At 44.9% G+C, this 27,023-nt stretch overlaps 1 protein-coding gene and 1 long non-coding RNA gene across 5 annotated transcripts in view; both read left to right on the forward strand.

The window, feature by feature from the left end:
* Set2 (SET domain containing 2) overlaps positions 1–27,023 on the forward strand; it is a 131,190-nt gene that overhangs the window by 387 nt on the left and 103,780 nt on the right. For 2 of the 4 annotated variants that reach the window (XM_050188819.3, XM_050188817.2), the window contains exon 3: positions 12,261–12,338. In XM_050188819.3, the coding sequence (XP_050044776.1) occupies positions 12,261–12,338 (78 nt within the window). Of the gene's footprint in view, positions 1–80; positions 236–12,260; positions 12,339–23,487; positions 23,634–27,023 lie in introns of all 4 variants that reach the window. The other 2 variants (XM_055076995.1, XM_050188820.2) reach the window with 2 other exon arrangements.
* On the forward strand, positions 245–6,958 carry LOC129387656 (uncharacterized). The gene is made up of 2 exons (XR_008614845.1): positions 245–606; positions 6,626–6,958. It is a non-coding gene; the product is annotated as an uncharacterized lncRNA (long non-coding RNA).

Here is a 27,023-nt window from a genome sequence, read left to right on the forward strand (position 1 = left end):
GTATCGCTGGAGCTTTGTTTTCTCTTTTGTGTGTTTGTATTTTTATCTAGCATGCACCACCGCGGCTGTTCTCTTGGTAGCTCAAACATGGCCGCCAGGAGGTGATCATCCTGTGGCCCCTTACCATCGAAAAAGCACCGTTAGTCATCGGTGCTGACCCGTGGCAGTATCTAGATGGGCCGAGCATGTCGACGGATGACCGAGGAGGCTTTTAATGCCAAGACTCTGGCCATAGGTAAGCGTTGAGGCTGCGCGTCCGCCATCGCAGAAGGGGAGGCTTCCCCGGCGGCACACGCATCGTATCGACTGAGAGACCCGTGCCCGTGACCGAACATATAAATGCATCAGAACTCCCGACAGGCACCACGGAGACACCAAATTGCACCTTGCGGCCCGACAGGAGCTGTTGCGAGCAACCGCGTTGAACCTGGCGGCGGCCGTAGCCCGTGCGAGCGCAATCGCCGAGGCGACCGCCCGACCCCGACGGAGCCATGTTTCGTGTTGGGCTCGCCGATTTAAATGGCCGTGCGAGCAGCTGGCACTGCTCGCTTGCCACGCCAGGGAATACAGCCCGTTCTGTGCTCGATTCACATGGACACAGCGCTGGTAAGGACAGCCCCACCTGAATTTTCGCTGAGTGCAGTGGTCGGTGCGCGCATTCATTATCCCATTTTTTTCTCTCCACATCGGAGCAGCTATCGCTGTGCCACTGGCGCGGCCAAGACGCTCGCGTCCGGTCGTCGGCGTGCGCTTCGACCAGAGCGGATTATCGAGCGGCCGTTTTCGCGGCCAGGAACATGTATTCCCGCTGCCGCGTGTGCCGTACTTCGTATGATACCCAGCCGCATCGCTGACTAGCTGGTTGCTAGTTTTGGAGCAATTGCCTTTGGCGCTGATCATGCCACCCCGTTTCGGAGCGGGTGTAATGACGACGAGAGTTTTGCGCTGCTTACGTGTGCCTTGTAAATGTCAACATTGGCTCTGCACCGTCGGGAGCACGCCATGAGTGTGGATGTAGACATAACTGGCGATTGCCTGTTCCTGAGCTACGCACGCCGCACGTATGCTTTCGTCGTCTCGGCGATTTCGAGGGGGTCTGTTCTTTTCACACTTGTCAGTGAACTTAGTGGGGTGCGATTTCTTGGGTTACTTGTACTAATGGCGTGCAACGTGTTATATGCCCCCAGTTTCTCACATTTTGTAGTATTTCCAGCTTGAGCTGCTGTTCATATAGACAAAAAATTACTTGTCATGGCTTGCACAGCAGCTGGTGTGCAGTAAGTACATTATTTCAGTTATGTGTAACGCATCAGTCAAAGCTGCATCTTTTCCTGTGCTGTGATGGTATTACATAGCAGCATATACATTTGTGCTGGTTGCTTCATGACTTTGGCAGAAAACAGTGCAAAAAAAATTGAGCAGTTTCACCAATTTCTGGAGCAATACTAAATAGGGCAACACAACAGCATTTGCATTCCAGCTACCTGCTACATCTCATCTTTAGACCTGATTTGTGATCTAATGTACCATCTTCATTTAAAGGTTAGTATTCACTCAATATGAAACAATGCCTGTTTGGGGATGTATGGAGGCTCTACTGTAGCATTGTGAGGTCTCAAATGTGTCAAGAGATCAAGGCAGACGGTTCTTGCTTGCTGCAGCTTTGTAATGCTATCAGTGCTATAGAAGAACGTCCGATAAACACTCAGAATCACTCATTTGGTGGCCTTCAAACTCACACGGGTCGTGGAATGTGTAGCATGTATGAAAGAGAACATGCAAATATGAATTGGAAGAGGCTGTGGTGACTAAAAAATGGACATGAACTTGTACGCAAGTTGAAAAACTAGTTGGCATGAATTTTCATGCTGAGATTGAATATACACTTCGTGCAAAATCGCTGCTTGAAAATTTAGTTATTTTCCCATTCCTAGTCGCTCATGGCTGCATGTCAAAATAGATTCGCTCATATCGAAGGTTCATGAACCTTACCTTGGAGGTCATGCCGAGGAGCTGCGAGTGCTAGGTCATATGTCCAGCGAATGGTAATGGCAGTGTTTCTTTTTCTTTTTTTTTTTTCAGTGTCAGTATTACACTGATATTTTGCAACCTTTTCATGATGCTTCCGCTCATCTTTTAAATATCAAATTTTGCATGAAGGCTCCTCTACAGGGATATGCGTATTTTGCTTAACGTCCTCCAAGAAAGATATTGTGCTTACCACTGCGCTGTTCTTACTGAAATTTTGCAGATGGATCGCATTTTGGAGTCTACATCATTCAGTGTAACACTTGCCACAGTTGATTGCTTGTTTCTTTAAGAACGAAGTGCAAAGGTTGCCTTCGCTAATGGGGATGCGAGCTGCTGCCGTGACAGTGTAAGCATATGCTTGTGTCGCCGCCTGCCAGCAGCTGCAGAAAGCAGCCGGTCAGGGAGGTTAGCCACATGTTACCTGCTCCTCTAGAACACGCTGCCGGCAGACCTCCCTGAAATGCTCTCTGCAGCTGCTGGCAGGCGGCGACACAAGTTTATGCTTGCACTGACGCAGCAGCAGCTCGCATCCCCATAAGTGAAGGCAACTTTGTCCTTTGTTTAAAAAAAAAAAAGCAGGCAATTAACTGTGGCAAGTGTTACACTGAACGATGCAGACTCCAAAATGCAATCTTTCGGCAAAATTTTGGCAACAGCAGTGCAGCTGTAAATGCAAAATCTTTTTCAAACACATTAAGTGAAATGTGCATGTCCCTGTATATCTACACTATATTGAACTAAGCATTCTTATGCGGCCAAAAATTTTGTTGCAGGTGGCCTTTAAACCCTCACTAGTCAATCAACATTACTTGTGTGTGAGTGCATCTGTAAATTCCAGGCTTTGCACTCATTCCTTGAGGGAAATGTATTTCCATGGCTTTCGTTCTCTGGAACTCTAGAAGGATGTAATTGCTGCTAAAGTTACACAAGCAGATAAAAAAAAAACATTGACGGCACTGGTTAACCATCACCATAATAGTTTTTCCAGTCCCTCTCCGTGTCCTTTTAGCGACAGTTACGTCAAAAAGTACCATTTAATGTTGTGCCTAGATTCTCGCATTTCGAAGGGGGCAAAATGCGAAAACACCCGTTCACTTAAATTTAGGCGCACGTTAAAGAACCCCAGGTGGTCGAAATTTCCGGAGTCCTCCACTACGGCGTGCCTCATAATCAGAAAATGGTTTTGGCACGTAAAACCCCATGATTTTTTTTTTTTAATTATTCTGACATTTGTGGGGCTGTCCTGCTAATTCCATGACAGTGGAACTTGTTTGGGAAACCAGCATGCCAATGGTCTAGTTACGAAAATGTCCATTCCATAAAAACTTCTTTCTTTAGGTGCACTTCCATAATGAAGAGCTTGAAATAGCTCATAATCTGCAGCCACTCGTAGCAGAGTCACTATCGTCATGCTTACTCTTCTCCCCTTATACATGCAACACTTTGTAGCCTTGTGTTCGATTTGCTGGATTCGAAACCGCATACCTGAGCACACGAGTGTTGGACTCTCCTGCGTGTAGCCGTGCATGGCTTAGCTGTGTCTGGAGAAAGGGGGATCTGGGGCGTTGACCCGATGTCGGGTGTTTGAACCTGTAAGGCCTCCTGGTGGAGGCTGCACACTTGTTTGGCCTCATCTTCACATAGACGGGACCTCCAAACTGACTCATCTGGAGGAAATCTGAAGTCGCCTTTTCCTATCCTCCTCTTTAATCTTTTTTTCTTTCTTGCCTTTTCATCTTCCCTGTGTTCTTTTCGCTTCTCACTTCTGAATTTCTGGACGGCAAGGGTTAACCTGGTGTAGTGATCCAGCCTTGGGTATATTATGTCAGGTTATAGTGGCGATGCATGGCTGGCATCTCCAGGTGTTCTTTCAACTTTGTAGCATTCCCTTGTTGGGTTCGGTGGTGGGCGGCCACCATAGCCGCTAAATTTTCCAGCATCATGTGGCAAACAATTTTCCCCCACTACCTGATTGCTCCCTGAAGAGAAGGCGCACTGATGAAACGCTCATACTTTTTTATGCAACCAAAAGTATTTTCCCAAGTACCACGTTGTACACAGTCAGCACGATAGCAAGACAGTCAGAATGGCCTCACCATTTTTTATAGCCAAATGTCTCACGGAAGCAACTGGCCCAGGTTATGAAGTAATGAAAATGGGAAGCGGCCATCTTCTCAAACTGCACAACAAACTACAGTATGACAAACTCTCAAAACTTGTAGTATTTGGGGACATTCCCGCTTCAGTGATGCCACGCAGTGTGCGGTATCATCTCGGAGGATGACCTCAAACTTTGTGAAAGCGAACTACTTGAAGGATGGCAAAACCAGAATGTAGTCAAGGTGCAAAGAATAATACTAAGGTAAGATAAGAAGCCAAATACCTGCCAAGTACATAATCATTACTTTTGGAACCAGCAACCTACCTGAATCAATCGAAACTGGCTACTGCAAGCTTCGTGTCAGACCACACATCCCATATCCGCGTCAACGCTTGAAGTGTCAGCATTTTGGGCATGGGTCGCAAAGCTGCAGAGGCTGTGATACTTGTTCTAAGTGTGGTTCAACTGAACATGCTTCAGACGTCTACACTTCAGCAACCCGCTGTGCCAACTGTGAACATGACCCCTCCTAGTCGTGATCGTGCCGTGCCACACATGGAAAAAGGATAAACATCATAGAACTGAAAGTCAAATTAAACCTACCTTTCCCCGAGGCCAGTGAGCGTTTCTCTATTTACAATCAGTCCAGTCCTTCCTACACCGCTGTGACATGCCAAGGGGTAGTGCCACATCCTTTGGCAGCCACCCAAGTCACATGGAGTGTGATGGAGGTCGCACCATAAGCCCCTCCCGCAGGAGCAGCAAGCTCTGGTCCTTCCCCAGTCAAGAATGGCCAGCAGACCTCCGGGCCTGTCGGTCCCAGGGCCACTGCCTATAGAGACAGGCCCGAAAAACTCCAGAGTGTGCTCACCGAGCGGCCGTCAACCAATGTCTCTGAATAGGCACTGCATGCAAGCAACACTACTCTGGGGCCTTGGACTCCGAAGAAACGGCATAGCACCATGGAGGGTGCCAGGAGAAAAAAAACCTGTATTAAGGGGCCTGAAAAGGTCTCTTTCTTCACACACAGCACAAAACACATCCAGTGTGGCTGCACAGATACATTGGAATGTGAGAGGTCTACTCCACAATCTGGATGATATAAAGGAGTAACTTAAACACAGCTTATTTTTTTATTTTTGCAGAAACTGCAGTCAAAATCGGATTGGATGCTGTGGCCTCCCGAAACGTGTTGTGTTGACCTCCTCTGGCAGTTGCTACAGGTTGTGTGTACGCTATGTAGGTACTGGGTTCTTCTCGTGATTGAGTTGTTTAGTGCAGTGCAAGAAGGACGGAGCAGCAACGCAAGCGGCAGCGCGCCACTGCTCAAACTACGCAGTTACTATCAGAGTACAAGCCTCCCTTCCGCGCTGCTTTCACTCGCACATACAGCATATACGGCATGCAGGGACAATGTTATCGTCTTTAGGCTATACGCATAGTGCACGCTGATGGACGCGCCACTAGTGGCAAGGCTGCCACTAGTGCCGCGTGCCATAGTTTGTTGTCATTGGTAGTGCTTCTCTGTCTTATTCACGTTTTCAGAGCAAAATAGGCAACACCCTTCGCATGTGAGGGGGTGGCTAAAGCTTCAAGGAATGTCAAAGAATTGTTGCAGGGTGGGGAGCTCAAATACCGGCGAAAACGTGCCGGCGATACGGTTCTAATCATTCCCTGCAAAGTCTCATCAGCAGAAGCAATGGTAGCAATGGATTGTCGCTTCGGCAGGAACTTTCTTCTTCTCATCCTTTTCTTTGTCGCGTCGGTGTTTTTTTCCACTCGATCATAGTTAGATGCGTAAGCGACGAAGTTCGTTTGCAGTGCAGCATGCGGTTTAAAGGCAGTTCGCTAAATTACGGAAGGTCATTTGCCACTTGTATTGTTTTTTGCTTCTTTACCGCATTGTACTAGCTAGGCAGCACGACTGCACGAGCGCATTGTGGTGTATGTTAAAGCTGCTGAAGTTCGCAAGAACTGAAATTGTTGGTTTTATGTGGCCCGGTAAATCCTCGCACCAGCTGTCGCACACTTCATGTTTTTGCATCTATTTTACGAGTGGCTTCGCACATGTTTAACTGTTGCTAGTTGTTTTATGCGTAACTCTTGTTGATTCTTTTGAGCTGCGAGGTTTTCACACTGCCTTATTTTTAAAGGGTCTAAATCACGCTCTGTTTATTAGAATGATAACAAGCAAGTGCTTTTTTAACAGCTTTATTCGTTTTGCCCGAGGGCATCTTAGATATTCTGGTTTTTTGGGAAATGTGTTTAGAATACAGGTAGTTCAGGGCGAGAATTGCTAATAGTTGCTGCATATGGTACTTTCGTTCCATTTTTCGCCCAAAAGTTCACATCACGTTTGGCAAGTCATCACAGCTCAGTACTGTCTGAGCTGATTTAACACACCGAGTGATTTGTTTGTTTCACAACGTAGTCCCTTCTTGCATGTGAATTTTGTACTCAACTGCATTCTTTCTTATTATGCTTATGCTGCAGAGGACTAAACCCGGCCTTGCCGCCTGTGCTCATCTACTTTGACTGGCGCTGCTCTGCCTTTAAATATATCATGTGGCACTTCTCTCTAGTAACATTTAAATAAAGTACTGAAAAGCTAGTCGGACTTCAGCTTTGTACGTTTCCAAGAAGCTCCCTTCGGGAATTTAAAATTGCAAGAACTGCAGCGGGAACGGCAGTTCATCGGCGTATGCAGCAAAATTGCATGTGTACATTGTGTACAGCTGTAACACGCTCTTTTATTAACCTGTGCATTTGGTGACTTCGTTGACTAGTGTATGCGTTTCCATCAATAAATTCGCAATTACTCTTCTTGAGGCGACTTTGACTGCACTTACTCGGTGATGTCACATGTATTCATCGGCAGAAAAATCACAATGGCAAATGCATACATCGCACCGTGTGGATTTGTTTGATATAAGTCTGCACTAACGATGAGTGCTTATTATTGAGGTACAGAAGCGTTGCGGTAAGGGCAGAATTAAAAAAAAGAAAAACAATCGAGACATCGCATTACTCAACAAAATTTATGGTTCATGGCGTTTGTCTGTGGGATGCATCTGGCACGTATGTGGACCATGTTGCCCCAAACACGGGTAACATCGTGTTCATACCCGCTCCCACCGTGGTCAGCGTCTTCCCTACAGCTGTCACCGCAGAAGCAGTCTTGCATCTGAACAAAGGAGAAATCGCAGCCGCGAACTTCAGCCATCCTTGCTGCAAAGCGTTGTCGTCTGCTACTGCTCCCGTGCGTACTGTTGGAAGCGCCTGCTAGGTGGCTATCAGTGGCACCTCTATAGACGGTGCACTAGGCATATATGGTACATTGTGGCGACCACGACAGCAGAAATGCGCCTGGAGCATCCATAACATTGCTTGTGCGTGGCCCGCATTTACAAATTAAAACATAATTTTTTCTATCGAAGCTTGTATTGGCTCACAAGTTTCGGTGCCGATATGGTCACGCTGAAACTCAGTTGCTCCCAGAGCAAAGCAGCTGCGGGGATGGCAAGGATTGTAGCTGCACAGGCGTGCTCTCACGCCACACGTGTAACCAATCAGAGCCGTTTCGCTTTCAGCTGCGCAGAGAAAAAGCAGGAAGGGTATTGTGTGCGCTGCGCCGGCTTTGTTTCCGTTCAGTTCAGTCTCGGAAAATGGATGGGACGGCCACACGTGCATTTCCCCGAGAATTCGGCAGCGTTGACGAGCGGCGGCGAGAACTCTCCCGTCAAAAGGCTCGTTGATCCAGCCGTTAGAGCCACCCAAACCCAGGCAATCTGACAGCAACAAGAAGATCCCGAGCTGAGGGCGCGGGGGACCGAAGCAATCTGGCACTGTTACCTGTGGGTTACTTAACCATGACAAAAGTCGCTTACTGTAGGAACAGGTGCATCTTGTACACTGGTGCGACTTTATACACATTTTTCTGTAAGACTTGGCGAACTGCTTAGAAAACAATATTGTTCTCTTTTATGTACGATAGTGCAGTGTGTCCATGAGCAGCGTGGAAGGTCTCAAAAGCGGCGTTTCAAACTATTGTTAGCAGGCTAACTATGTCCACTGAGCGTGAAACCATATTTACGTCATAAGCTGAAGAAGCACTAGCAGAAACAGTGGGATACCCAGGTATCCAATAAACTGCACTTGATAAAACCTGACTTGGGGCACTGGATATCGGAGAAAACAGCACGATACAAAGTGCTCCTTTGTCCATTAAGAATAGGTCATACCTTCGACACCCACTCTTACCTACCAACTGGAAGTGATTCTCCATCATGCCGAAGGCGTCGTAACAGCTTTACACTTCTCCACGTCCTCATCCAGTGCAGGGAAATAGAAACTGAGTGTAAAAAGTACTTTCATTCTGTGTATTGCCAGCGTATTCCACTTGATCCAGCATTTTTTTCTAAGCAATGAACCACTTTTTAACTTGAAGACAGTTCTTAGCTATTTAGGTAAAGTTAACATCTTAGACGTTATTTCGCTGGGTCATGTGTAACACAGCCGCACCTTCGAGGCTGTAGCTGCAGTGACATGAGCTTTTATAGCATGTGCCTCTCAGCCCTCTACTTCAGGAGCCCTATGGAGGCAGTAGTTCTTGTATGCATTTTAGTAGGTAATTTCTTCACAGCAGAACGTTTGCATTCCTTTTTATTGTGGGTCATTGTCATTATTTTGATGCTCATATATTCTGCATAGCTTACAAAGACCAGTTTTTAGGCATTGTTACAGCTGAATTACATTTGCATTTACAACACATTTAAAAATTTCAAACATAAGACATAAACAATTCATTACCATATGTCATAGCACTTTTTGGCCATAGCTGGTCCTTGCACCATTAAATGCCACACATCATGATTTGCTGCATTCCCTAAATGGACCACTCTAGCGGGAGAAATTTGTTGCGTCTCATACAAACACACACAAAAAAAAGAACAGTACTAAGATTACTATTTCTGTGGCTTGCATTTTCATTGTTCTAACATAACTTGTGTGAGGTAGCTGGTAATCAAACTGTGAGGTTTAATGTCCAAAACAAAACATGGGCTATCAGAAATGTCAGCGGTGCACTCTGTACTGATTTGAATTACGTGAGGTTCCTTAATGTGCACCTAAACCTTAATACATAAGTGTTTTTCTATTGAGCTCCCATCGGAATGTGGCTACCAGGAATCAATACTACAAACTTGTGCTCGGCAGCTGAATTCCAAAGCCACTGAGACACCATGACAGGAAGGGGGTTAGCTGACGTCACTGTGTAGCATGCGATATGATAGCACAACACCTGTAGCCTATCTGATAACGTCTGTGGGTGTACTCAAAGGATGTGTGTACAAAAACAATCCTCACACACTGCATGAGCTACTACCCTCCACCAAGTTTTAGGTCTTGTACATGTGTACCACAGCAACCAGTTTGCATGCATCCTGAGGCAAGCTTAGTTTTATAGCATTTCATTTTCATATCGCCCCTAAGTAAAAAGAATTTCTTTTGAATTGTCTTGAGCTTAAATCAGAAAATGGTGATTATTTTTGAAAGAAGGATTTACAGCGTGCGTAGAATGAAGTAGAAGGGATTTTATTGTCAGCTTTTGAATAATCTTGATTCAAGATGAGATAGATGTTCTGCAACACTTTTTATTTCTCTAAAGTGTGGTGGCAGGGACATAATTTTAACGCAAAGTGAAGTCACCAACCTACTTAACAATAAACAGCCCACGTACACCTTGTTGCGGTAGCTTGGTGGATCCGTGTTGTGCATGCGACATAATTTGGTCTATACGTGCATTATAAACAAGATGAGTGGGACCTACTAGGTTTGAGTGTGTTTCTATTGTGCATGACATGCCTGGCACATGTTGCAGTGATTATCAAATGCCTTTGCATGCATTATGCCATTAAGTGACGCTAGCATGCAGAGGATTTTTCTTCTTTACTCAGCAAAATTATAAACTCAAGTGATACATTTCTGTTGCTAACTTGAATGTGCCTCACATAAGTTTGTACTACAAGGATTTTTACTTACATGTGCTTCTTAGGTGCATAGATCAAACAGGTAGCAAGAAGCAGGGTTTACTCTTTCAGGTACCATCCTTTGTAGACATATTGTTGATGCAACTTTGGCCCACTTGCTTACCATGCCAGTGAATGCATGCATCTTGTGAAGTTATGTATTTGAGTTTAAAGGGTAACTCTGGCGTTTTTATAACCATATTAGGATATTGTCATTTTCAAATTGCGTTCAGTCCTGTCACCGGTAGGGTGGTTCAGTTTGCTTAGAAATTCATAGATAACATTAAATAATAAATGAACGAGATACCGAGACTGAAATGGGTAGCTGCTTCGTGTGATGTCAGGATGAGTCGATGATGTCAGATCCTACGCTGCCATAATGTAAACATGCAACATGTGTGCTAAACGCGCAGTACACATGGCGCAAATGCCAAAGAAGCATTTATAAAGATATAAATATCTTTATAAAGTTTTAATTACTAATTTTAGTGGCAGCATTGCATTTGCAAAATTGAAGGCTGACATTCATATCTTGCCCAACAACAACTTCACCAAAATCGTCGTAGGTACTATGGCGCGCAGTATTTTGGCTGTGGGCAGCCCTGAACAAAAACGAAAATTAAATTGTGTGTCAGTGACGGTGATCTCCCCACCATATTAGAAAAACAGAAAACACCATCTGCCTCCTTGCTGCGCGGGCGCCAATGCTATGACAATTACGAGTTCTCTTCATTCTGATCAATTAGGCCTTGTTTTTATTTGCTGCTATACAGACAAATGTGATTATCCGAGCTGCTGTACCACCAAAAGATTGCGAACAGAACAGAGCACGCTTCGCGTCGATTCTTGGCGTCACCATAAAAAAAAAAAAAAAAAAGGCCACGATGAAGCCCGTGCCAATGATAGCTTGCACTACTCTTGGTCTGAACTCTCAATGGAGAGGATTGAGGGATCAACGCCACTGGTCCACTATTTCATATTTCTTTTGCTGCTGCCATACTGGGCGCCGCCTGCAGTGCCAGAGTACTGTAAGTTGTAGCACCCAAAACGATATTGCTTAAGAAGTTTTTGTTGAGTTAATATTATGACTTTAAGTCCTCAATTCTCAAATTGAAGTGCTTCCTCTATAAGTACTAATTAAGGGATTATTAAGGATATGGTTATTACTTACCTGCCATATATTTCACGCTACCGAGTTCCTAGTAATCACAAGGACACATAACTTCATAGAATATCGGGAAATATCCTTAAAATATTCTCCTTTCTTAAATAAAATTCTGTGCAGCTGACACAGACACTGTACTTTTGACATGAAGTCACACAACACCAACAGTTTTCTTAAACTTTCGAGGTTAAGAAGGAAAGCGTGAAACATAACGGCAGGTTTCGCAACGGCTTCTCGGAGCGAGCGGGATATGGGAAGAAAAAGCGAGCCGAACATCGCGGCCGGCCCGCGACTACAGCCTGGCGAGTCATACGTCGCCAAACTCTTCCGCCGCACCGAGTCTGAAGACGATCCAGAGAATCCCATTCACGACTTTTGACGGCCGCACTTATGCAATGTTGCTCTCAATGAACGCTTCGCCGTAAACGCAAGCGCCGGGCGCGCTGGTTGAACGCCCTCTTGCTGCTGTCTTTGTTCGTATTCGCTGCACGTTCTGACTCCTGCGACTCCTGCTCCCAGCATGAATGCATGGCACGAGTGCACCCCACATGAAACATTCCGCTAAGGCGAGTAGTTTAGCGACCATTTTGCGAATTAAATTTTTTAGCCCGCACACTTGTGCAATTATTTCGTGGGGTGTTGACAGAGCGGCAGCCGACAATTCTGCTGCGCAACGCATCGGGTACATGAGCTCCGTACATGAGTACTAGATACTGGAGCATTCTTTGCCATTCGCGCCCAGTCAAGCTGGCGGAAAGAGGGTTGTTTTCAGGCGTATATGACACCCCCCTTCCACTGGCCCCTTGCACCCGGGGCCCACGGCCCCCCGGCACCCCTGTTGCTACGCCACTGGTCATACTTATGCAGAGCTTTGGCTTGATGTGTACTCCTTTGCCAGACTGCCATGCAACTCAACAGAAGTGTGTTCTTCTTGCAGTTCTCCAGCCACTGTCGTGCAAAGTTTGAATGGGGACTCTGAAAGCTCAACGAATGAAGATAGCAAAGGCTTGGACAAGTGAGTGTTGCCTTTTGCTTGCATAGAGCTGGGATGAATGTGTGCATCTTTGGAGGTTATCGGGCTTTATTCTGTGTGATTTGTTCCTTCTCTAGAACCCACTGCAATAGCTGAGTGGCAATTGCCCTGCATTCAGAGCTGGGATCAGAAGGCCGTGGTTCATATTAGGCAGCAACCATGGTCAGTTCTCACCAGAAGATAGGCATGAGCATTTCTACTATCAATTCATTCCATGTTTTGGACAAGCCCTCGTTTTTGTAATTTTACCAATCATTGTTTATGGACAATGAAGCTCATGTATTACAATTACACTGGTCTTTTAGTGGTGTAGACTGTAGGGCTTGCCATATCAATTCAGCATGCTGATAGTACATATTACACCACCATATTGTAGGGATGTGCGAATATTCAAAATTTTTGAAACCCAAATAGAATAGTCACTATTCGCTTACCCGAACAGATTTCAAGTGCTTCACTTTGTCAGCTGTGCATGATCAAACATGAAACAAAAGTGAAAATGCAATAGCTTTCAACCCAGCCTTATAGTGCACATAACATAGTAGAGCAAGCTAAACTGCAATCACTTCCACTCAAGTTTTGTTGAGGTGTAGCATTCAGAAATGAGTATTGCTTGGTACCATACTGTATCTATTCGACTATAAGGTGAGGGTGCAGTTAGAGGACCCAAGAAAATAATCGAAGTATGCACACTAACATCAGGCAATATACAGTAGGCGATGGATTATTCAGACTAGGCGGGGATTGCCCAAAATACTGAATAATCAGAAGCCTGAGAAAAACTGATTTGCACGGCAAAGAAAAGTGCCTTGATTTTGTGAGTAGCCACGGAAGTTGGTGAATGCGATGCTGTGCGCACATGTTTACATGTGACCACGTCAGTGTACAATAAAACCTTATTGATACATTCTCGTTACATACGTTTTCCCGGCACCAACGTTCACAATCGAGAACAAAAAAAAAAGAGACCAGATGGAGTTACTCATTCTTTACCGGTTCATAAGTTCCCAGAAAACGTGATTTTTTGGCAACAAATTTCAGTACGTCGTCAAACTGCGATCGTATGATACGTTTTCCGGCTGTCGGATCCCTTGTAAATAAGGAAATGCACGCGGGGTGCGCGGTCAAGAACAGTGTATAGCTACCAGCCGCAGCTGCTTCACCGCAATACTTGCTTGCCCGTCTCACTTGAAAACGTCGGCGTGCACTCGGTTTTTCATTTCGGTACCAGCAAATCTTCTTCGGGGTCGTCGCACACGGCATTCACAGCTGTCACCGCCAATCCTATTGCGATAAGCATCTTAGCCTATCTGTTTCACAGCGCATGGTGCCGTCGAAAGTGTAGCGCACACTGTTAACCGGTGATAACTGTAACGCGCTGCCATTTCCTACTGCAAACTGCAATCATATACGTTTTCCACGCACTAAATCCCATGTGAACAAGAAAAGGCACAAGGCATGCACGATCGAGAACGGTATAGAGCCGACCCTCTCACATGAAAATGATAGCGCACGTTTCTTATTCTGGTGCCAGCAGGTCTCCGCCCGGATCGTCAAACGTCACATTCACCGCTATTGCCGCCGAACCTACTGGATAAGCATCTTCACTTATGTTTTGCGGCGTGAGGTGCGTAGCACCATTGGTAGCGTACTACACGCTTTTAGTAGGCGATAACACAAATGCGCCACCGTTTCCTGCTGCCAGCGACGCAATGGGGGCATGTGTTTCACTTCGGCGGCATCCGGTGTTGACTACCAGCTCGATCTGGTTTCGGTTTCCCGTCGCCCTCTTAAAACACCACGCAATAGGAAAACCACAAGACACGTCTCAGGATGCCGAAGCATCACCAGCTCCATGCGTGTCGGTGTCTTGTACCACAACGATTTGCACGACGCATCCCATTAGGTAGATGTCGACAGTAGTTGTGTCTGTGAAATTTTTTTTTTTTGTTACTTTGGATTGTACGTTTTTCCGGTTTGTAAGTTCTTTCTCGATTTTTTTTTTAAAGTATGAACGAGGCTCTTCTGTATTTCTGCCATTGCCGTGCCGTCTCCATAGACATTGGAAAATACAGTCGTGGGCATTGGAAATACAGCCATGGAATCGTCCGATACCGACAGCGTAACGCTCTGTCAAGGACTTTCGGACGACCGAATGACTGTGGGCTTCCAACTTTCATTGTGCAGCACTTGCTTCATCATGGGCAGCAAATACGGCTAGGGTGGAGCTGGCTAATGATTGTGGGTGACAAAGCTTTCGCTCATTCTGATCATAGTGGTGCCTGAGGTTTTACGGCGGTGTACAGGCAAATTCTAGAACATCAGATGATGTGCTGTAGGGTGTCTCAAATCGGTGTCATCATACATATGGGGGGCTAATGGGGAGTTACTGTGAATTGCAGCGCACACCGGACAAAGACAGGAAACGGTGAGGACAAGCGCAGACTTGCAACTGTTCTTTTATTTCCTGTGAGTAACATATATGCACACATAATGTGCATATATATGTTACTAGTTGGTACTTGTCCTCGTCATTTCCTGTCCTTCTCTCGGTGTGAGCTGTAATTTACTGTGACATGTAACAGCAACCATGCCAGTTTCAAACCTTATTGCTAGTGGGGAGGTATATCGGTGGCACCACTACAGTGTCCAGAATGATAGATTGCAAGTTTATTCTTGATCTAACATGCAAAAGTTTCATAACATGGACACATCCTAGTAAATGCCACTTCCTGGCATGGACCCGCAACAGCTCTCCGCCAGCTATCGAGGCAGCACTTTTTCTTGATGGCTCGTTGATGACAATGATGATCAACATTTTCTTTATGTTGGTATGATGGCAAATACTTCCCCAGCTGCTTAAGTTTATTAGTTGCTAGAATTTGCGCTGCTGTGTAAAATGGCCATCTCTGGAAATATGCCACTGCTGCTGTCATATTGAAGCAGTAACTGAATCTATCAGCCTTGCATATAAGGTGAGGGTGAATTGGAGGCTAAGGATTTTGTAACAAAAGAAAGAAAAAATCTTGCCTTATACAGGGTACGTTTCTTTGTATTGTCTATAAGCGCAGCAACCGTGGCGTTCTTGCAGACTAGTTCCTAGGCAAGGTGGACAAACTTCGCTGCTAATAACGTGACCTTCAGAAGACTAATTAAGCAAAAGTTCATTAACTTTTAATTAGAACTTTAGTGGCAGCTGTTTGAACGGCAAAATTTGAAGGCGGCCACATTTTAATGTATCCTCATTTTTTTAAATGTCTTGAAAGTCGCATCTGATTTGAGATATTTATCATCGAACTTCAAAGGTAAATCAAGGAAATATCCAAACCGAGTGCCGCGGAAGCGCATAAAAGGCGGCCCCACTATCGTCATACCAGAATGTCTTGGCTAGTCACGGCAATTAGTGGTATGGCACGCTTTGCTTGGCTGGCACGTGCAACCGCAGGTCTGGTCAGGATTTGCTGCTGCATGCTATCATTATAACTTCACTGAGCACTTTACAGTGCATTGCCATTCGACGCGCAGTGTTATGCACTCAATCTCAATATTGCCACGATTGAGCTTGGGAATTTGATGATGAATATATTGGAATTAGGTTCGATTTAGAAGATATTTATGAGGTAGGTGTGCATGAACGTGGCACTGCCTCTGAATTAGGCATTTAGACAACTACTCCAAGCCACTAATAAAAAATTAAATTCATGAATTTTTGTTAGTCTTCTCAAGCTAACATTATTAGTGGCAAAGTATTTCTGCCTCACCTGGGAACTCGTCTGCAAAAATGCCATGTTAGCTGCACTCATTACTTCTTAGGAAAAATCTGTATTGTCTAAAAAGAAATATACTCACTAATGCTGTGAATACCAGGATGTTACCAGCTCTTTATATTAATGGAATATAAGGCTGTTCATTATTAAAAAGACATAGGGGATAATCGGAACAAGGGCTATCTGCCACCTTGTCGAAGGCACAGCAAAACGAAACCGCTCACTCAACAGCATAGCTACATGCATGCTGCTGCTTTTAACCTTGTTCTATGGTGTCCTCTCACTGTGGTTCAAAGCTATACAGGATGTCCCACGTAACTTGAGCCAAGCATTAAAAATATGCAAATGCCGCGTAGCTGGACAGAAACAAGGTAATTTTGTTTGCCATCGCTTGGAGATACTCGCGTTATTTTTTTAATTCCACCTAATTAAATAACTGGTCTTAATTAATCAGCTTCTCAAATATTATAGTTAGATGAAAAGTGTCAATGAGAAAATTGTAGCGCAACATGAAAAACTCCCGATGCAGCTTTCTGTGGCTCAATATGTGCTACTTAAGTGTTCTTCCGAGCGAGAAAGAAGTCCGCAAATACACACAAAGTGCCTTGAGTGGCCAGTCACGCAGCAATTTTGCGTGTATTTGCGAGCTTCTTTCACACTTAGAAAAACACTTATGTAGCTCATATTGAGCAACAGAAAGCTGTATTACATTGAAAGTTTTTCATGTTGCTCTACAATATTCTCATTGACACTTTTAATCGAATTATAATATTTGCGAAGTTGATTAATTAAGACTAATTATATAATAGCATGGAATGAAAAACATAATGTATCTCCAAGCGGCAGCAAACAATACTTTGGTTTTGTCCAGCTACTTGGTACAGCGAAATCTCGTTACTACAAACCCCACATTAACGAATTTCTCAAATTCCTGCCAGATTGCCTATGTTTTCAGTGTAACAATTTTTCAGAACTATAAATTTCATTACAATGCATATTTTAGAATAACGCATGTAGTTTATTTTCCCCTTTACAACCGAAGAACATCAGTATTACGAATTTGGCTAAAAGTAACAGCGCCGCAACTCTTGCGTGAAACAGAAACCGCAGGTGCAGTAGCTATCATCTCATCATCACCATGTCGAGTGCCAACTGCTTCACCACAAACTTCACCAAGAACTTCGTGACAATGGTTTGGCGATGTTCGCACAAGATCCGACGATGAATACAGCTAGCGACAGCGCCACGAAGAAGCGAAAGCAGTTTTTGCTGCAGGACAAATTGGGCGTATTGCAGGAAATCGACGCAGGGAAAAAGCGAATCGACGTATGCAGACAGCGTAGCATTGCCCCATCAACCGTCGCGACTATCTTGAAAGACCGAGAGAAGATGGTCCAGCTTTACCGGGAATCGCAACTCGCTCCTACAAGCTGCGACTGGAAAACTTTCAAAATGTAGACCAAGCAGTTCTCACGTGGTTCAAAGATGCCAGACTGTAAAACGTCCGAGTGTCTGGCCCAATGCTCCAAGAAAAAGCCTGCGAATATGCCGATCCACTTGAAATAACTGGGTTTGATGCCAGTGCAAGTTGACTTTCTCGTTTCTGACAAAGGAACGGAATAACTTGGCAGGCAGTCTCGGGCAAGGAAAAGGCTGCTGACAGAAAAGGCACGAATTCCTGGCACAATGATAGTTTTCTAGAGGTGACTGAATCATACTTAGTATTTTCAACATGGATGAGACCGCATGTTTTTATCAGCTCCTGCAATACCGGATGACGCACTTCAAAGGGCAGCAGTGCAAAGGAGGGAAGAAGTCTCATCTTTGTGGGACAGTCCTGCTCTGCTGCAATGTAACAGGCACGAAGAAAATTAAACCACTCAACATTGGCAAGTATGCGAAGCCCCGCTGCATGAAAAACGTCATGCGTTACCGTATGACTACCGCACCAACAAATGAGCCTGGATGACCAGAGAACTCTTTTTTGAGTGGCTCGTCAAACTTGACGACCAAATGAGGAGGGATGACCAAAGAATTCCACTAGTTGTCGACACCTGCTCTGCTCACATTGTGAATGTTCACTTGGCGCATGTTTGCTTGGAGTTTCTGCTGCCAAACAAGACGTCCTTGCTGCAACCCCTAGGCCAGGGCATTACAAAGAGTGTGAAAGCAGATTTTCGTAAGCTCCTTGTACAGCGATTGATTATCAACCTCTGCCTAAAGCAGTTGACTGCAATCAATATTCGTCAGGCAGCGGAAATACTCACGGGAGCTTGGTGGAACTTGAAGGCATCCATCGTTAGCAACTGCTGGCAAAAAGCAGTGCATGTCAGAGAGCCTGTGCAGCTTGAAGATGACCTGGAGGTGACCAACAACAACCAAGGAGACCTGTCGACTGAGGTTGTGGAACTGCTGCCCGCTGTCTCTTCCTTTGACGACTACGTGGAGAGCAACAGCGCAGCACTAACGGCGGCGGACCTGACAACCGAAGAGATTGTTAACTGCGTTCAAAACGTGTCCAGTGATGATGACGACCCGAAGGAAGACAACTGTAGGTCACCGAACACAGAAGATGAGATCGTGTCGAACATTGATGTTTTCATGCACATGAACAAAGTCTGCACTTTCATCGCTCGGTGCAATGACGTACCCAATGAGGTATTTGACAAAGTGGAAGATGTGGGCACATTCCTAATCAGTCATGCGTGCTACACGTGCCTGAGGAAAATCACTGGTTTCTTCAAATAAAGCAGCTTTAATGCACCTTGGCGTCTACTGCCAAGGTACGTTATTTTCATCCCTAGGTTTGTCCACTGGCTTATAACCGCAAGTTTTTCATTACAACAATATTTCAAATGATTTTCCGCAGTCCCGCGTGATTCATTATATCGAGATTTGATTGTATTTGCATATCTTAATGTTTGGCTCCAGTTACATGGGATACTCTTGGCCGCGCATTTGCTGGGTTGCTCATGTTATTTGCTGTGTTTTAAACCTGGAGTGTGTGTAAGCAGCGAAGTCTTCAACTTGTGAACACCTGAAGCTCAAAAGCAGTGCACAGAATGAGAGTGAGGGAGAACACGTGCAATGCCCTATTGTGCGAAAACTTGATACTTGCGGTGGCGAATGGCAGAAAAGAGCACGTGGAAAAAATTAAAGGCTAATTTACACTGGTGACTGACAATGTTTGCACGACCATACGCAAAACTGTTGAACCAATCAGATGATACTTATTGTACCGCTTATTTTAATACGCTGATACTTATTTTACCCGGTCAATTGTGAGCAGATGGAAACTGGCCGGTCGCACTTGCCAGTGTGAGCATCGGTCGCCTTCAGTCACATTTCGGTCGCAAGTTGCAAATAGTCACACGACCTCCTCAAGTGACCAGTGTGAATGAGCCGCAACTCCTGACCCCTAACAAGCCGATAACGTTTGTCCTCTGCTTTCACGGGGTATTTACATGCAAACTGACTTGCATAATTTTCCCACTGAGCAAGAATCCAACGGAAACTGAGCAACCTTGCGTGTAGCTTTATCAGCTTCGAAGAACAGCGCTAGTACTGGAGCTACAATTTTTACATGAGACGCATATTCTTGCACACGCAACAAATCTGGGCAATAGTCATGCATTGCAAGGTTGTTTTAAAGGCTTCAGTCGAAAATTCGGGGGTGTGCGAGCAATTGTGTAGGTACTTAACTAGGGAAAATAGGCTCAGCTAAAGTTTGGTTTAAAGTAGTACACCTCATGAGAAAACCGTCGGGACGGATATTCAAGGGTGAAAAAAACCAGCAGGCGTCGCTTTGTTGATTCATCGGGCCACCATGGAGTTCGCTGTTCATTAAACACTGGACAATGAAGGCGATTGTTGACAGGGCAAAGATGGCTGAGCCGAACAGCCTACACTCACCTTGCAACCACACCTTTGAGAAGATGGCAGAGATACAGCCAGTGTTGCCAGATCACATTGCATTTTGAATATCCCCTATTGGATATTTTATTGGATTCTATTCTATTCACTTTTTTTGTGACTGTTTGATTTGTATATGATTTGGTCTCTGAAATTACTATTCACACACTCTTGTGGCATAGTGCATTGTTGGAATAACTCTGGAAATTTTACTGAGCTGTTAGGAAAGCTTTGCCTATGCACCACTGTAATTCAGATGATTAGGAATTTCACGTTTTCTCTTAGCTATACGTTAGCACGTCACACGATGCAATGTCTTCCCAATGGCAAAATCATGACCAGCTCTGTGATCTGTAGGCTGTACACATGTACAACCCTAACACTTCTTTCAGTAACTTGTATTTCTGCTGCTCTACAATTTTTTGCCTACTGCTAGGTTTCAAAACACATAGTGAAACTCATTTCTTTGTTAAATTTGTCTAAAAATGAAAGGCATTAAATGGGCATTAAAGGAAAACATTAAGTCAAGCTAAATGGGCCCTGAACCACTTCTTATTGAAGTGGAGAAAGGCATTTGAAGTGAACATACTAGGTTATTTCAGAAATATATTGCTGCAAAAAGTATTTCAATATGTTGAGCAAAAGCCGAGTTATTGGCAATCAAACACGTCCTCCGCTGTGCTCTCGTTCCTTCTTCACTGCCTTGCACTGTGAAGACTATGGCGGAGTGGGCCGCACCCACATACTCTGCCTTGTAAATGTTACCATGGCATGCAGCTCAAATTTCATTTTGGGTGTTAGTGTAGATACCATGACCTCGATTTTGGTGCCTATGACGCTCTAAACGTAAGCCAAACCTGGTTACGTGGTCCTCAGCGGTCCTTAGTGAGCTGTAGTGTGCTTAGCCAGTAAACTTGTGGCAGCACCCTGCGGTGGCTGCGGTATCAACGCTACATAGCAGACTGCAGCTACCTATAGCAGCCGCATATGGGAATCCACTTTATTATGAAGTACCGGGTCCAGGGTCTGTTCAAAAGAGCATTTGAGAGTAAGGTGAGTTTGTGATCTGCTTGGGAGCTCCACGCAGCGCGTACAACAGCAAAACTTGGCTATGATATTCACAGCAGTGTATGCTACCTGTGGACTATATTATTTCACCAAGCCCGAGGGGTGGTTCAGGGCCCTTTTAAGTGACGGATTATTAAGTAATCTAACATGTCCAAACTGTCACTTTTTCCATGAGCAGGCCATTTTCAAGAAATACTACACAAACAAGATATGATCTCTACAACAACAGTGAGGAATTGGAACCAGCTACCAATGATACTGAAAGCCTTGTATGTGATCTGTGTATTGTAGTCAAGCATATAAAAGAAAATGCAGATTTTATTAAATTTTGCTGAGTATAACTCCTTGATACTGTTTCCTCGCTCCACACTGTAGATATATATGCTAGCAAAGTTACGTGTAGGCACCTTTGCTATTCAGCATTCCCTGAAGAATAGGCTTGTGGCAAGTGCCACTGAGCTATACTTATTTATTGTTAGTGCTTCGTTAAGGTGCTTCTTGTCATCCTACTTGCAACAATAGTATTCAGACAGCAGCTGTGCACCTTTGACAATGAGCAAGCCTGCATACCATGTGCCAGGGGCTGCCACAAGCCCCATTTAACGCCGTCATTTAACGCCTTCTGAATGGAGAGAAAGTGTAGCAGGCATCGGGCAATAATAGGCTGGGAATCGCATAGTACTATTCAAAATGTGGGAGAGCAGAGGGAAAATGTGCCCCGTCGTGAACTGCAAGAACTGCTACATAGACTTGAATATGTAAGATAACACTGTGTGCAAGTTTCGTCTGCCTTAGCTGGACAGGGAATTGCCGTGCTTAAAACTGTTCATAATGCGCACCTTTCTGCAAGGCAAGCACAACACGCTCTACCGCCAGCAATAGATAGCCAACTGCAGGCCATGACCCGCAAACGATTGCTGCCAGGATGGCATTATCTGCAGCTACACAGCGTTACCGTCACCACTGGCACAAAATATCACGAAATGTTGAACTTCGATATGCATATAAGTTAGTACTACGCCCTCTCTGTGCAAGCACGAGACATACTCAGAAAACTTACTTTCCATAGTAGCGAAGTCAGGCATGTAATATAATGTGCGGGCACTGGGAGTTTTCTTCCTGTGCTGAAGATAAAACAGTAAGCAAGCGGGTGATCAGCCACTTTAGACATTTTTGCCCATGTGTACGAGAATACATATTAATCTGCACTGTACGTAATTGGAAAACCATATTCAGGACATCTGATCAGTGTTGGTGACAAGAATTATGTGGTCGGGACTTGTCACCGGTGTCGGAGCAGGTCGAAAATAGGCATTTTTTGCATGTGTGTACGCGACTATTCCAGAACGAAGTTGTTGCACATACATTTGACGACAACAAGCGCACGGCTGTAACAGGCCTACAAATCTGCTACAAAGACTAGAATATAAAGGGTAAAACATCAGGGTGTGTTACATTTGTTGACTTCAGCCAGTAAGCCTGCACACTATTAAGATTACAGCACAGACAGAATGGATAATCCTAACATACACTTACACTGCCTCTGCATCTTTGGCCAAAGTCTTATGTTGTCTACCCGCTCAGTACTTACTGTAGTGGCCGAAACAGTGACTGCCTGAGCTGTGTCTGTGGCCACCATGGCAAATGTAAATGCCAATCAAAAGGTGCTTAATGGTAGGTGCTGTCATGTGAGTAAATATGGCGGCACTCACGGGTATGGTGCTGTAAAGGTGTATAGTTTCTTGTCGCAGCTGCCTAGTGTTGCACTCATCTAGGGTAAAAACTGCAAAAAAGTAATTAGGGTGCAAGACAATAGTTCATCTCACCTCAAGAAGCTTGGCACACTCAGCCTTTGGCACCTGGGCACTATTGATGGGAAAGTGCAAGGAAATACAGCAGGAAGCTATCTCTGCAGCTGAAGACAGGTGTTTCAATCTGTAGTGCTCATCAAAAAGGAGTAATGTTGTATCCCTCACATTCTGTGCTGAGGTCTCTCCTGCTCATAAAAGGGGGGGGGGGAAGGAAAATCACCTTGGTTATGTCATTGTAATGCAAGCATCTTTTCTGCACAACCCTCTGTCCTGCATGTGCATGGTCATAACATGACTACAGTGTGACATGTCCTAGGTGTTGTAGACCTGTGTGCTTTAGAAATTGCTTCTGCTGTATGATACAGCTACTACGCAAGGCTACCCTTACACAGTAACTTAACGAGCACCGCCTTTTGAATTTGAAAGATGTGAAGAAAACAAGGTTTGTTCAACCTTCCTTGTCCGGTATCATGTCTTTGTTATTAGCAAAAGCTCTTCCTGTGTGCTCATTTGATGGCCTCCATAAAATGGCACTATAATACCCCAGAATTGTACTAACCAGCAACTGAACAGCCCCCAGGACTGACTGACAAGCCCATGCATTGACTGACCAGGAAGAGTGGAACCAACTCAACCAACTGCCCTCATCTGCCCACCGACAGCCTCCAGCTGCAAGTAGACTGAGAAATCATCAGAGATACGGAATCATCAGAGATACGGTAAGCCTCATCCTGAACGGTTTTGAGAAGGCACTCGTGAAGCAACAACGCTTACTCACCTGATGAGTGCTTCTGGAGAGGCCTTGCTTCTTTGCCTGAAAAAATCGAACTACCGACTCCAGCCAGCAAAATATACGAAGGATGGATCCTTTGTATAAACACAATAAATAGAATGGTTGCATGCAAGTGTAAAATCAGATCAGTTATTGAGAGGAGGCAGAGCATAAACAATTATGACGTATAGGCGATCTCAAAAGAAAATGACCAGCCTATTGCTCTTGTGCCTTGAAACATTGCAAGAAACTGAACTGATGTAATCTTCAATAAAACTGTGGGACTTACTGAACACACAAATGGGTCTAGAACCACTACCAGCAGCAACACTGCCAGCGACGTGGCTTACGAAATGGAAGATAGACATCAAGTGATGTCATTCTTTTACTTTAGGATTGTTGCCAAAGCATAAGAAGATGAGCTGGAGGCAGCGCTTGCAGCCACATTGATCCTGCAAGAGCCTTTCTACAGTGTGCAAGGCATGACAGCAACGGAACTTGCAATGCACAAACAGTGATGCATCCAATTGACAACAGTATGGGAATTCACAGGGACTTGGATCTTGCCGAAAAGTCAGTGCTGTCAAGACAAAACAACCTGTACTCGCGGTAGTGAAGATCAAAAAGTCTCCCAAACAAACTGGAGAATCCAAAATAATTTCTAGCCAGTACACGTGCTGCCAACAGGAGGCCTGTATCATTTTTTCTCCTCAAAACACAATGTTTGTTTGCCGATCGCTCTTCATGTGTGCTTCAGTATGGATTTCCAAAACATCAAGATGAATTTACCAGGGCTAGTACAACGTAAAAATTTCTCAGATTTTATTCTTTTCTTATCCATTGTTCACTATAGGCCAATCTTGATAATGTGTGTGATGCGCTACTTGGCTCGTTGACAAATCATGAAAAGGAAAAGCACTGGAATCGAATTATTACATTATCCCAACCCAGACGTCCGGAAATGTCTTTATTTTATGGGTGCAGCCCTGCTGTTCTGATAGCAGTGCTTTTTATATTGTGGGCTTCGACGTGCTACTCAGCTTGAAGCCAGCTATACTTGTGGACAACTTTTCTTGGCTATGAAGCTAAAGCTATGAGAGTGGAGCTTCTGCACATCTGTTCGTATGCGAAGTAGTCCTGGCAAGTTTGGCACTGGTTTCATTTTCTCCGACCTTTTTACTTTAGTGAAGGCAGACACGGTTAACTCAGGGGGAATTTCTGAAGCTGATATTTATAGACATCCCACGTGTATCAAGCTACAAACAGGAAGTAACACTGCCTCCGTCGGAGCACCTAAACAGCCGTATGATTACTGTGTTGGTAGAGCTGGCACAGCATAAGTCAGCTCGTTCACTCATGTGTAAACGAGGACAGTTGCGATTTTGTAATGGGCTTGCCTGGTTTTCATGTATACGTTGCAACACACTTTTTGGTGTGCTTCGACATCCATTTGTTGCTGAAGTTGTCGTCAGTCTGTCAGGAGAGTGGACAGGCCAGACAGCAGGCGACGAAAACTCACCAGAAGATGAGGGCGTGCGCCTTTTTGCTTTGAGAATTGTGCAAAACGTGAGATGGTCTTGCATGTGTGAAAACTTCACCGCAAACTGAGAAATACAATAAAATATGAGCACCCTACTGGTGAATTTTTCGTCTCACTTCAAATTACATGCTCTAAAAAACAAAACAGTTCTTTCTTTTCCTCGCAAGAAAACATGAGTGAACCTATACGTCTACCTCCAGCAGCAGTGCCACAGGTGTGCTTTGTTTCTGTAGCCTTCGCTTCATTTCCAAGAAAAATTGTTTGCAATTATAGATGAGCTGAAGTGATGGCATTGTAAATTGCACAGTGGCATTAAGTGCTGCAAAAGTGTCAAGACTGTCCTCATTTACAAGGGTGTGGATGGAGGCTTTCAATGGTGCACTTTGGCCAGAGATGCCCTTGGACCATTAAAACCCACAGATCGTCAGATTGAGTCTCTTTAACTGATAGCTATATATCAAAGTTATCAATAATAATAATAATAATAATAATGTGAATAGTTGGCAAAGCAGCAAAATATAGCATGTTACAGAAGGCAAGCATACAAACACTGGCATGAAAATGAATGACTTTAACATAATTTGCAAGCGCTAACCAAAATTTGCCAACCGTAGTTCGCATATGTAACCTGCCAGCATAACTTTAAAGGGCCCCTCACCAGGCCCCATAGCAAATTTTGGTTATATGCTGGAAGTTGCTACGTTTCCTCAAGGGAGCTTTCTGCCACAAAAATTTTTCAAATCGGCTCATTAATAGTCGAGATAAAAATATTTTAGTGCCGGAAACCCATAATTTCAGCAGGCGGGCGCCACTGCATAGCGAGACTCTCTTTGCACTCGCCTCATCTAGCTTCCGCAAGCGAAATTCCTTCCCTGCGTTCTCCCATGCTGGACCTCGAGGATTGCGTGACACATATGTCACGGGCCCTGCCTTCACATTTTTTTTTTTTTTTTTTTTCGCCGATGCGCACTTTCGCTGGCGCCGTTGGGCGCGAGCTGTTGTTTCATGCAGCACACGCTTTTGTGCACTGTGCATAAAAACACGACTAGAAGTATAATTCAGTGCTACGAGAATACTGAGGCAGAACAAGCGGATCGCAGAGCATGATCACGCACTGGAACACGGTAAAAAATGGCATAGTTTCGGTACCTGCGCATGTCACCGCTCTCTAAACTTCAATTGGTCAATTGAAGCAACAGATCACACATAACACATAACAGATGGTGCCTTGAATAATTCTCGAAGTTGCGTGTCGCCACGAGCGATGTCGCACTGTGGACACGAGTACGTAGGCGCAGGGACGCGAGCATGTCATCCTCCGGCTTGAAGCGCGGCGGCCGTGAGAAGGAAAAACTGCATTTGGTTTGAATTTCAGATCTTTCCGCAGCATGTAGCGATGTAATACTTTGCAGGCACGATTATTATCACGCAACGTACCGTATTTATTCGCGTATAACCCGCACCAAAATGTGAAAAAACGCGTTTAAAAAGTGGGGGTGCGGGTTATCTGCGAATTTTTTCCTTGGGAGGGGGGGGGGGGGGGGGTCGGCTTCACCGCAATGTGCGGCGGCCTCCCCGTGTAGTCCGCCATCCCCATCGTCATCGACGCTTGTCAAGCCGATGAAGGGCCAACAAAAGGCCAGCATTGTTGAGCCTCGCGTTAGGCGCTGTTTAGTGTACTTACCCCAGTTTGCACTGTTTGCCTGCTTTGTTTTGGCATCATGAGTGCGACTCGACGGCAGTGTTTCACAGCGAAAGAGAAGCTAAAGATTATAGCCGCTGCCGAAGAAATCGGCA

The sequence above is a fragment of the Dermacentor andersoni genome, chromosome 2, assembly GCF_023375885.2.
Source record: "Dermacentor andersoni chromosome 2, qqDerAnde1_hic_scaffold, whole genome shotgun sequence".
Lineage (NCBI taxonomy): Eukaryota > Metazoa > Arthropoda > Arachnida > Ixodida > Ixodidae > Dermacentor > Dermacentor andersoni.